The sequence below is a fragment of the Cyclopterus lumpus genome, chromosome 15 (genome assembly GCF_009769545.1).
Source record: "Cyclopterus lumpus isolate fCycLum1 chromosome 15, fCycLum1.pri, whole genome shotgun sequence".
NCBI classification, from domain to species: Eukaryota; Metazoa; Chordata; class Actinopteri; order Perciformes; family Cyclopteridae; genus Cyclopterus; species Cyclopterus lumpus.
In genome coordinates, this window is record NC_046980.1 from 10,421,426 (window position 1) to 10,434,391 (window position 12,966).

Below are 12,966 nucleotides of genomic sequence, written 5' to 3' on the forward strand. Positions count from 1 at the left end.
GTGTAGCCATTAGTTCATACACATCACTAATGAACTCAGGATTATACAAAGAGAAAATCATACTATATGATGGTTTATATACATATTATTCATTATTATTATTAAATATAGGAATCAAACATGAAAATAAATCTGTCCGTCTGTTTGGAGCTGGGAGCATCAGAGCAGGTTTGTCAGAGGTGGCTGGTGGGTGACATTGCATGGGACAAGGCCATCATGTCTAATGGAGAGAGGGGCTGTGCTTTTCTCGTCGGTGTTTTCAAAGAATTTTGAAATTTGAAGAATTTTGAACAGCGATTTGCTAACCCCCCCAAGACACGCATTCATTGGCATTCCATGATGAACTGGAGGTTGCATTGCTGTGTGCAAGTAGATGCTTGCCAGCTAGGAAATTGCTTGCTCCTTATAATGTCTGTAAATAAGCAACCTGCGCTTTCTCCAAAAACTTTCATGGCATTGTGTTGTAGCATTTCTTATTAATTTTATTTCTGACGACCCATGACATAAAATAGAGGGATCCGGAAAGTACAACAGTTATCTCTCCTTTGCAGACATGTATCCACAGCAGGAAATGACTCAAATGACTCTGCACTGCATTGTTTTTACTTGTTATATTAGCTGCCACGTAAACGTTGCCCTCAAAGGTTGAAAATGTCTAACTTATGACAACTTCCTCTTCTTCTAGTCGGTCCAGCATTGTCCGGATTCCCACAATGCCTTGTTTGGCCATGCTTGGTAAGTGTAAGGACGATTAAATGGAAGATAAATAAACTTCCTTGCTGAGTTCCTTGAGTTGTACAACTCTGCTTTGCAATCTTAGCAGGACTTGGATAAAAATAAAGAGGATGATTGTTTACAGAATATTCCACATCCATTCAGCTGGAACAGACACAAACATATCTAATTATCTTAGGAAGAAGCCTTTAAAAACTACAGGCCAAATCAAGCGTTTTATTTATTCTTGTGTACATGCGTCTCTTTCAAAAAAGAGATCTTGATATGTTTAACAAAAGGATTGATAAAGTATTCAACTCCCTTTTTAATGCAACAAATTAAAACAATTTTAAACACCTGAACATACAGTTTATGTTATAAAGATAAACTGAATATCTGAAATGTCTGCTGGTTGGCTTTTCTTTCAGTTGGACTGTTTATAGTTATGACGTAATGCAGATAGTATAATGCACAATATTAAAGTGTCATGTAAGTGTCTCATGTGGTGCTAAGTGCTCTCGTCTCTGACGGTCTGAGATGGCTGTTGCTGACACGGTCTGATGATGGCATCGTGGCTGTTGGAATAATAATCAATATGGAATATATTTGCTCATAATAAACAAGAAACCATGTTCTTACTTTCTGCTGTAAAACAAAAAGCTCTATTTTAGAAATCCTTTCTTTGTAATCTGACTTTCATTAGGTTCAGTGGTTTGATGATAAACGGTGTTGTTCCTGGAATACACAAGACTTCTTTCCCCTCTCTCAGCGAGCAGAAAGCTGTTGCCACCGAATCTCTGAGGTTAGTCATCCTGAACAGCAGATGAACGGGCGCAGACAGCAGCCCTGATGACTTTTTCAGATCAATTCCTTATTGTGATGGAAAGCCAGCACGACTGGGTTTTGTACCGCCTCTGACAATCATCTGTCAGTAGCAGGGCGTGATGGCTTTTTGTGTCCTCTCACATTGAGTGCAGATATAACCGGCGCAGTTTAAACGTCATTACAGATAACAAGAGACTCGCAGCCAACTCCCTCTGTCATCTACAATGGACAAAGGGTGATACAAAAGAATCATTTTCTTTTCTAGAACTTGAACAGCTCATAAGATATGAGAGAACTGCCTGAGAGTGTTCCTATTCGTTTTTTTTATGACCCTTTAAATATTAGGCACTACACGCCTGCTAGTGTCTGTCCCCTGGAGGCCTGACCAGCAGGATAAACACGAGGCTCTCATTTCCAATTCTGGATAGCTCTCTAATCTCAACCGGGCCTCAGATTTACTGCCACTCGTAACCAATAAATATAAATGAAAAATAGCCGCAGTGTGATTCTGGCTCTGGTATTGTATGCAATACATACAATCTATGGCCTCCAGTTGAGGTTGGACAGATAGTGACATTGTTTATTAGTGAGAATGTTATGAGGGATAAGCAGTAGTGAACCCAAATCCATAAAAATATATTTATATAATAAAAATATTAATATATTTATATATATAAGGGGTTTAAATCTGAGTCTGTTTTGGCTAAATGTTCGTTCTCATGGGGATCTCCGGTTCCTCCAGTCCTTATATTGAAGTGCCCTTGGGCAAGATACTGTGTGTGTGTGTGTGTGTGTGTGTGTGTGTGTGTGTGTGTGTGTGTGTGTGAGTGTGTGTGTGCCTGTGTGTGTGTGTGTGTGTGTGTGTGTGCCTGTGGATTAGATCCTGATGAGCAGTTTGGCACCTCGTATGGCAGGATCTGTCATCACGAATGTGTGTGTTATTGGGGTCTACTCCAATGTAAAGCACTTTGACCTGGGACTATGTGTATGTCACTCAACACGCAACAACTTGACTCTTGTACATTTTGTGGATGAACAAAAAGTCGTTCAAACATTGTTTGAAATCACTGCAGATGATGGAAATGTCACAGGAACAGTCTGAAGGCTTAAGGTGTCCAGCCATGACACATACATGAAGACAGATTAATATATACTGACATGATGCATCTAGTAAATGTAATTTGTAAAGTTCTTTTTAAGTATAATAGGTGTGATATCGTCTCTGTCACCCTAATTTTGGAAGATAGTGGGTCGGAGGATGTTGCCTTTTAAACAACGAATGTCCTTATGTGTTATGTTTGACTGTCTGTCGATTTCATTTGAACTATATCAAGTTATTTTTGTATACTACTGTAGGTAGAAGTACAGTAGGTAGGAGTAGGTAAAGGTCTCTGGTTATATCTATTTGATCAAATAACTGTGAGTGTGAAAAGAAAAACATATTTATCTGTTACTCTTTTATGTTCATGACATTTGTTAGTATCTTATTGTTCATACTGCAGCTTTTATAGCTGTCGGTCTGCCCTTGAGCCGTGGGCTTTGCTCGGACCAAAATATGCTGATATGCTGATATAAATCCATTTGACATGTGTTTCATTCAGCCGTTTTACAGCTTGCTAGATCTGTCGAGAGCGACATTTTGACTGCTAAATGTTATTGTCAGGGAAATAATGGAAACACAAAAGGGTAATTACAAAATACCTTGAAAGCACCTTGAGGATAACAACTAGACGGTCTCTTTCTCGTTATCAAAAATAAAGTGCTCCAAAAGCACATTTCCAGCAAAACACAAACGTTGCCACATACTCTGCATTTGAATATTGGCTCTTCTCGTTGATCGCTTCTATTAAAACAAACAACATAATGTGTAGGAAGATTTAAACTTGTATTACATCCTCAGAACCCCACCCCAATTTGCTCCGCAAGATTTGATGTTGTTTGCTACCAGTTTTAGTGTTTTACAGACCGAACACGTACAATAAACAACTGTTAAACACTCACTGAACTGTATGAGCCGCCCAGGACACTTTTGGGGTTTTCAGCATACTCAGTGTGTCAACACTTGGCCACTTCTGGCAGAAACAGTTCTCCACAGTCCACACAAATTGCACTGCACGAATGTTCCCCTCTGTCCTGTGGTGGGCCACCATCCAACCTGCCGTATCAAACAGGGATCTAGAAAGCAGCTGACGAGGAAGCAAAATAATGGTGTGCGACCACCCAGTGCTTTCGCAGGCCAGCCGATTGTTTGTTTTTGTGCTTCTGCTTTGTCATCACCAGCATGGCTTTTCAAATCTCTGCCACAAAGGCAACAATAAACTGTGGAAGGCCCCAGGCTCGTAATGTGCGCGGCCGCAGCTAGGGGGAGGTTTTGGGGGCTATTTCGCCAACGGCCAGTGCTGTGCAGCGTTTAGTCTAGCATGAGACAGCCAAGGGTGAGCATCCGAGTTTTCACACAATAAAGGTGCGGAAGGGGACCGAGCACTCCGGGGAGACCACCAGCCCACGGGAGGGAAGCGTACCACCATGTACAAGACCAGCTACCTGCACGAGGTGCGCAAGGAAAAGTACGAGCGTTCAGATGTCTTCGATGAGGAACCCGTGGACTTTGAATCCTCTGCCGGCATCTCGGCCATCCAGGGCTGGGAGAGCCTTCAGGAGCTCAATAGCCGCTTCGCCCGGTACATCAACAGGGCGCGAGTCCTGGAGCAGCGCAACGCCGTGTTCCGCAAGCAGCTGGAGACGCTGCAGCGGATGGAAGAGGCCAGCGGCCTAGAGGAGGCCTTCACAGAGCAGACTGAAGTCAACAGGCAGCGCATCCGAGAGCTGAACTCTGACCGTGCCAAACTGGAGCGAGAGCTGAAAGATGCTTGCCGCATGCTGGATGAATTCACCAGCAAGTAAGAGAGTTGGGCTGGTCTTATCTTCTTTAGAGATGGAGGGATTAGATATCTATAAGAAGGAAATGACGCAGAACCGTTATTCAGTGAAGATACTGGTTCTAAAGAAATCTGATAATCAATACTTCTCAGCCAATCAGCATGGGAACTATAAATTAATTGATGGGATGGATGCAATCTTCAAGGTCAAGTTTAAATTAAATGTACAGGTAGTCATAAAACTTGCTGAAACATTTATTTATTTTGAAAGCTGTAACTAGTTTGGTCATAAAATAACACCCTAAATATAAAATGATTTGAAAAAATGGTAAAATGGAGGGTCAGTTTACCCAATTCACTTAAAATCAAACAAAGCATATATATTTATGTCCACAGAACACACTATCAACATTTTTTAAGTTCCCTTCACAGTTGTATTGATGTGGTGAAAGGAATCTCAGGGGCAGATGTCTTAAAACTTAGACAATAATATAATATCTCCGTGGATACCATTTGATGGAGGGTTTATCTGTCCTGTCTCTCACTGCGAGCACACAGCACAAGCATGAAATGATACATTCTCCTGCTTTTATATTAGACTAACACATAATCCAGATGTTTTATGTTCCAGATATAGAAATGAATGTGATTATCAAGAACAGCTGCGCGGATCACTGGAACAATTGAACAAGGTACCGTATCAAATAAAATGGATTAATCAAATAAAGTGTTTACACAGTCGTACAAACTAACATTAATAGCATATTAGTTGTACTGCATCAGAATTCTCCAACATTTATAGGTAGAAAAACCTGTGCATGTGAAACAAGAGACAGTATACATTATACAAATGGATTGTACAAGGCCAGGATGACACTGAAGCGTTGTGTAACACTCTGAACTAAATACACTCGACACTGAACCTTCCACAGTTTGGTTCCTATTGTTGTTTGTTCTTCTCTCTTCCTGCAGGAGGCTGACAGTTCTCTGCTGAGAAACCTGGAATACCAGATCCAGTCACAGTTCCTGCAGGACGACATCAACTCCACCAAAGACAGGCACAAGAAGGTCAGTGGTGCTAATCGTACATGTTCAAAAGGAAACTACTGTGCAACTCCTTGGCCTCAAACAACCCCTACAAGACAATACAAATGTGGAAGAGGAAGCCAATAAGATCTCAATGAGGCCATGCCATATTCAAAAGATTAGTTTTGATAGCATCAACAAAAAATAAATTGCTGTAAATGTCTACCGTTTTAATAAAACCTCCTTCAAACAAGAACCCAAACTAGAAATACTTCCTTAAGAGTTTTCAGACATGACATTATGGATTGTCATGGGCCTCTCCTTAAGGTTTTATCTACTTTCATGGCACTTATATTGTATGTTCAGTTCATAATGTGTGTTTTATTTCATAACTGCGTATGTATTTCCATTGGACAGTCCACCTGTTTTATTTATAAAAGCCCAACAGAAAAACCCTCCATCCCACAAATTATGTTTATATTCCTTGTATATTAGTTTTGGCAAATACATTTTTTAGGGAAACATTATTGCTGCCAGGGTAGTCCTGCTATTGGTTATGCAAAAACAACCAATGTGGTTAAATTTGAGTAAAGCAAGTATGTCCTGTCTCATGATTCAAGTCACTTTTGAATCTTTAATAAGACCAAAATGCTATGAGTTGTATTGCAAAAGGGGAAAACATATGAAATTGATTACCTGTCAATGTTTTACAGATACCTTTACTTAGAAGGTAGATGTAATTTACATTTCAACAAGATGGAGTTGCATAATACGCCAAATAATCTTAAAATACAGCTGTTAATTTGTTATTTGTCTATTCTGTGAAATGTATAAGCTTCTTTACTGTAAACACTTGAAACATTTAAAAGGCTAGCATGAATAAATATGTTACAGAAATCAATTGTTTTGTCAGTGGCCAAAGGGAGAGTGTTTATCAGTATATAAATCAATATGTGTTGATGTTGGAGTGAAGATAAAGTAGTGGCACAATAGCATTGATGCTCACATTATTCTAGTTCTTATCGATGGCTGGCAGAAACAAGACCCATATAAGCCACTCACTGAGAAACGGCTTTAATATTTCATATCTATTGTTATATAGACGTGTTTATTGCTGACATGTTGCTCTTTAAAGGGCAAACGTATCTGGAAACTGTGCCCATGTTGTTCTTTTTGACAGTATCTTTGATCTCTGGTTGGTATATTTTGTGTGGATTCATTGGATAACTCACAGTGAGTCGAGAAAATGAATCCACATCAAAGAATATTAGTATAAAATAGTATTTAGGACCACGGCGTGCGTTTTCCTTTCTGTTGCTTTGGAACACTCCTGGCCCCAGGCCGCGACTCGTCAAATGACAAGGTGCTATGATGTACCTGGGGCTTGAGCAACAAAATACCCTCTGTGATGTGAGTGAGGAAAGCGTAAGAGAGGAAATGTAACACTGCTCTTCACACGCATTGACAAATGGCAGCAAAGCACAGAGGAAACACAGAAAAACAGAAATATTATCGTCTTCAGAGGCTTGAAGGTGCAGCACGGTGGATGACAACCGTTACATTATGCATCAGGCATACTTTCCATAGACTTTCTTTCCCTAGCAATTCATCCCTTTTTCATTTTTACCCAGCACTATACTTTTGATGATGACTTAAACCCAGACTCTGCAATATTGAGATAGCATATCAAAGGAGACTGCTGTCACTGTATTATGTCGGAGAGAATATGAAATCTCACATGAATATTGGGCTTGTGGTCCTGAGCTTTGAAGTATCCCTCTGGAGAGAGGAAATATGTCTCTTCTTCTTTATTACTGAGTCTGAGATCACACTAGTACGAATGGAATTTTAGAAGAAACTCTCTTTGCTCTATAGAACTTCGAGCGCCATTTGTAAACATATATTCAGCTAAGTGCAAGCCTTTTATTGGATATTTTATTTTTCTCCCTCAAGAGCAAAGTAAACATGCAAGAGGTTTGCGAGCAGAGGAGATGAAGTGGTTCAACTTTGCAAAATGGTAGAGCTTAGGGATGCCTATCCTTTTGCTGGGTTGTATACTGTATTTCATGTTTCCCTTTTATATTGTCTTCCTTTACAGAATCTTGCAGAGATCCAGACCTACGTAAACATTTTACAGCAAATCAATAAGACACTTCCCCTCGCTCCCAATGTGACAGTGGGCATCTCCGAGGTGAGGTCATTAATGTTGTCACCGCGTGTGTGCGTGCGTGTATGCGTGTGTGTGTGTGTGCTGCAGTTCGTGCAGGGAGAGGATGCTGTTTGCATGTGAGTCAGCGCTGGCTACGTGTCCGGGGTTGACGAGGTTACAGGGCTTCTCAGTCGGTCGCCTGTGCCTGCATTTGTCTGTGTTTTATTGTGATTACGTGTGCGTGTGCATGTGCAGACAGTCAAACGGTCAAATAGTCCATCAGACACACGGGAAAACATATTGAAGCAGAAATCAGGAACAAATGCTCTGCATGCTAATTTTTGAGCAACCGTGCCAGAGTAATTGACAATTGTGGAGGAGACTTGAGTTTTATTCATACAAACACATCTTAGAAGCACGCACCACAATGAATACAAGCAAAGCGTAAACAAGCGTAATTGGCTTTCGTGTATTTTGATGAAGCATATTGCATGCAATCATTTGTTTGCAATCAGACTTATTCTTTGGATATTTAGAGAGAATAATTCAGAATAGAATTTGCAGTAAAGAGAATGTTTGGGATTTTAAATTGATGCAAAAGTTAATATTGTTGCTTCAAACAAACCTCCCTGCTGCCAATACATGTTTAAAACACTAGAAACTCTATGGATTACGACTGCTGAGAACGATGACTACTTACAATAGATCTACCAGGTGTACAGAGTAAAGCTCTTAACAACAGCCACTTACGTCACTTGTATCATTATTAATTCAGTTTCTAGATAGCGGACACTGCCCTTAATAGGTTCATTTTAAGAGTAGATGAAACATAAAACAGCACATGACTAATGTCTATGTGAGTCTGTGTGTATCCTCTTGAATTGAGTTCTTTGTTTAAAGGAACAGGAGAAGCTGCTGGCCCAGAGGAAAGTGCCAGGGCTGCAGAGTCAGCTGGAGGAATATAAGAGCGCCCTCTGTCAGCTGCAGGCCCAGAAACAACGCCTGCAGACGGAGGTGGGTCACACGGTCACCATGACAACAGGAGGTTTCATGTTAATGACACGCCTTACATAATCTCCTTTTGTTTTTACCACCAAGCCAATATTAAAAGAGTGGGACATTGAACTGGTTTTTCATAGTCCAAGCTCCTGTCCTGTGTTGTGAACTACAGCTGCAGTTGTTTAATTTTCAGGAATTTCATTCCTTTCAAAAATGACATATTATTGTACTCCTTAGTCTAAAACTAAATATGCGGCCTTCTCTCCCAAGCTTGGCGACATAAATGAAGGTCAATTTACAAAAAACTACATCCCCTGTGTTGTTGTAGATAGGATAGTAAGTAACACAAAGTTGGCCATATTCTCATTTTCACTAAGCTCTCACATCAAACAAAGTCTGTTATACTCTGGAGTGGGGTTACAAATGGAGTTTATTTTCATGTTTGATTAATCTGCTGATTGTTTTCTCAATTAGCCAGAACGAAACAGATGGAACCAGAATACAAATGAAACGGAAAGAAATACAATTACAAAAAAGTTAAACTATTGTTTACTTGTTGTTTAGTCAGTGTACAACAAATAATCAGTTAAACATTGCATTTGTCCTGTCTTCCAGACTACAGTGTTGGAGCAATCCATCAAAAACACACAGGAGAGTTATGATGATGAGATTCAGATGTACAACGAACAAATTGAATCTCTGCGGAAGGAGATCGATGAAGCTGAGCGGTCCCTCGAGAAGTTCACCAGTGAATGCCGCCACCTGGCCATGTACCAGACATCCCTTGAGAATGAGCTGGAGAGGTACAAGCGGATCATCGAGAACGAAGATAACAGGTAGACTGCCTCCACCTGGTTACTGACACACACAGAGCGAAGAGGCTAAAATGGCAAGGAGCCCTCCACTAAAGGCTGAGAACTATTTTTTACCTTAAGCGAATTCAATATAAATGTAGAGGCGATGCATACTGCTTTTACATTACCAAATTATGACCAGGATACATGGTTTTAATCATAAAGTTAACATAAACATAGATCAAAGGCTGCAAAAAAATGAGTTTATCTCTAGAAAGAAGTAGAATTTTTTTTCAGAACCCTAAATGTTTAGCCATCGTGGTATGATTATATTCCTTTTTAATTTTAATTTTTTTTTACATTCAATTAAATGTGAGTCTCTGTAAATTTGATCTCCCTACATGAAGTTATACATGTTGTTTAGTGGCCTTCTCCACACATCCAAAGAGGTAGAATAGGTTCATCTACCTCGCGAGAAACACTTCTTTGTGAGAAAACAGAAAAGCTTAAAGCTGTTGACATAATTTGCCTTAGATAAACCTCATGGGTCATTTGAGTGTAATTGTAAATTCACACGCTGTTGTAACTGGGTTAGTGTAGAGTGCAGAATCAGCCAACAGATGGCACTGGTTGACAACAAACGTTTTAGCTTGTTATATAAATGTACCAGTTGTTTCTTTGAGTTCTCATTTCTTACATTGTATTGCTTTCTTTCCTGCAGGTTGAATTCAGCGATAATTGGCACTCCGATTACCCTGTTCACCACTAATTACCGCTACACTCACACACCCACTGCATCAACCAGGGGGAGAGGTGAGGGCTCCATAAGCACATCACAGCTGAGAATCACTTTTGAATGCACATGCCATCAGCTGCCATTGCTAGAGAAAACTCTATACCCTTTAAGACTTTGAGTCTTACAAAGTTAATCGAAGTGATGTCTTAATTGTCTTTTACATCTCAGAACATTTGAATCTGTTGCTGCATATGCAATTTGTTCACCAGTTTCAGCTAGTTGACTTATGGCCTCATCTGTGTCCAGATATCACCCAGGTTATCCAAGATATCACCAGCATCAAGCCCCGCCAGAAGATCCTGGCCAAGAAAGTCTTGAAGAAGAAAGAGCTGACCCCGAAAGACGTGATGGACAGTGGCCAGGAGGATAGAAATAGAGGAGCTGCTGGAGATGAAGAAACAAAGGGGGTCCCGTCTGTGGAAGTGCAGCAGGAGAGGGTGAAGAGTTCTGTGCTTGGAGTGTCTCCACAGGATGTCCCAGACGGAGCTCAGATCAGCAAGGCATTTGACACTCTGTGTAACATCGTCAGAGACAGAATGAGGAAGTACAAGAAGCCTGAGCCAATCGCTGACTTCTACACCAAGGGTCGTTATGTCCTTGTCACCGGCGACGGCAGCTACCCAGATCCATGTTTCTACACCTCCACGCCATCAGCCGGCCACATCGTCGTTACAATCAGAGATGGAATGATGCCTCCCTATGATCCTTACGCACCCGTCAGACCCTCTCCTCCACCACCTCAACCTCAACCTCCACCTCAACCTGAACCTCCTAAGCCCATAGTAGAACCCAGGCCTCCTAAGCCCCCCCCACCCTTCAAAGGAGGAGGAGGAAAAGACGATAATAAGGGTGGAAAAGGTAAGCATAAGAACGGAGATCCTCACCCTAAAGATCCAAGCCCACTCCCGTCACCCACTGGCCCCACTGATCCCACCCCAGCTGCCGATCATCCCAAAAAAAGCCAGGATGACATTGGGCCCACTCCAAAGCCTGCGCCTCGCGGTGCCAGCACCAGGTCCAATACTATCACCAGCTCAAGCAGCTTTACCCCAGACGCAATGAGCTACGAGAAGCTGGAGGTGGTGGAGTCTGTGGAGAAGTTCTCCGACGACCGCAAGCTTAAAGGTTATGAGGAGACTTCAATGGTGGTGGAGACCTTGATCGAGAAGTCCAGCAAGAAGAAGCATTGAAACCACATTACCTGACATGAAGAGTCAGTGAACTCCAATAGGGTTCTTCATGGTTCAGGTCCTCTGAAAAGAAGACAATACTGATAAATACCACTGTTCCTCAAACTACAGCAATAAAACCAATACGTTTAGTAACTGAGGAAAACCAACCAAGCTTAAAGACCAACTACACATTCCTGATCTGATATTCAATGCTCTTTCATTTGCTTGCAGTCTCTGATCTTGCGACCAGAATACATTTAGCTGGTTCCATAAGTACTGCTGTTGTAGTTCGACCTAACACCCATGCTCATGCCATAAGTCCTTTACTGTTTGAAAACTTGGGACGATGAAAAGCGAAGCTCCATGACACCAATTCAATTTTAAAAGAAAATAAATTTAAAAAAACTGAGAAGTTGTGCCACCCCTCTGAACTCTGTCTTAGAACTCCAACTTTCCCCTTTGAGCTGATTTGTTCAATTCGATGCCACTGCCTCAGCACAATTTTGCTGTGTATTAATTTGCGTTGATATATTGAATAATAAAAATGATTCAAAAATCAAATAATACCCTGGTCTGCTTTTAGATGGATGCTATGCACCACACACACATATTTTATGGGTCCTAAAACCACATTTTATAATACGATAATTACTATTATTTTTGGTGTGCAGAACAGATATAGATGTTGATCACAGTATTCTCACTTAAGGGTTAATAATTCTGCTGCAGCATCCATGGGAAACGTTTTTAAGTGACCTTGAGTAGTTCACAATGTCCCTTCATCATTGTGACCAACTCTGACTCCTAAAATAATAGAATAGTAAGTAAATATGAAAGACTGAATTAGCAAAAGGTGTGGGAGTCGGATTTTGGAGAATAAAACTGATGAATGAAAAAAAGAAAACAGCAGGGGTAGTTCCTTACTGTAACAAAGTATTTGTGTGTGCTTATAGGGTACTCTTTTGAGTATTTATTTTTGTATCCGTAATTTTGCTCTTACCTATACGTGCTTTTTATCACAAAGTTGAAAACGAGCCAAATCAGCAGCAGAGGAAGAAGCTGCTGCTGAGTTTGCGGCCCCAACAGGTCAGGGGTCTAAAGAGGAAACGCTGCACTGTGCTTATGTTGGCAAAATATATGATGAATGTGATTGATCACTCTCCGAGAGTCCGGGTGTGCGAAGCTCTCGTGGAATTTGACTAATTATGCAAAAGCGGCAATACAATTGAAAACCAGGTTCTCGTGAGGTACGGTTATGGTTAACGTAATTGTACCACAATTGTGCACAGTAAAAAAAGGAAGCAGTGGGTCTGGTTATACTGGGACCAAGGGAGTGGGACAGAGAGGCTGCGTGGACTGGTTATAATCCCCACGCATTAGCCTACATTCAAGTTATTTGTTAGCCTATAGCTTGATATAATTGTTCAGATACTTACTAGTCCGCAGTGGCAGTGCTCAATATATTACTCATAGACTTTATAAAGTACTACATTTCAAATAAACCATGTTGCATACTGTTCCATATTTTTGGAATTGTTTTGCTTAGGTCTCCCTGTTTTTGCCATTAAGAAATGTTTGCCTCTTTCTCTGATCGCCTTTCTCTCTTTTGTCC

At 40.8% G+C, this 12,966-nt stretch overlaps 1 protein-coding gene across 2 annotated transcripts; it reads left to right on the forward strand.

Moving 5' to 3' along the window:
• The first annotated feature begins 652 nt into the window (after window positions 1-652).
• On the forward strand, window positions 653-11,831 carry LOC117744047 (filensin). Of its 2 annotated transcripts, XM_034552124.1 has the most exons (10): window positions 653-735; window positions 1,418-1,516; window positions 4,004-4,439; window positions 5,050-5,110; window positions 5,391-5,486; window positions 7,543-7,635; window positions 8,494-8,607; window positions 9,208-9,428; window positions 10,108-10,199; window positions 10,429-11,831. In XM_034552124.1, exons 3-10 carry the CDS (start codon window positions 4,066-4,068, stop codon window positions 11,370-11,372), a joined length of 1,995 nt encoding a protein of 664 aa, XP_034408015.1. In that variant the 5' UTR covers window positions 653-735; window positions 1,418-1,516; window positions 4,004-4,065; the 3' UTR covers window positions 11,373-11,831. The 2 variants fall into 2 exon arrangements, with proteins under 2 accessions (XP_034408015.1, XP_034408014.1); XM_034552123.1 differs by lacking the exon at window positions 1,418-1,516 and having other exon boundaries at window positions 660-735.
• Window positions 11,832-12,966: the final 1,135 nt, after the last annotated feature.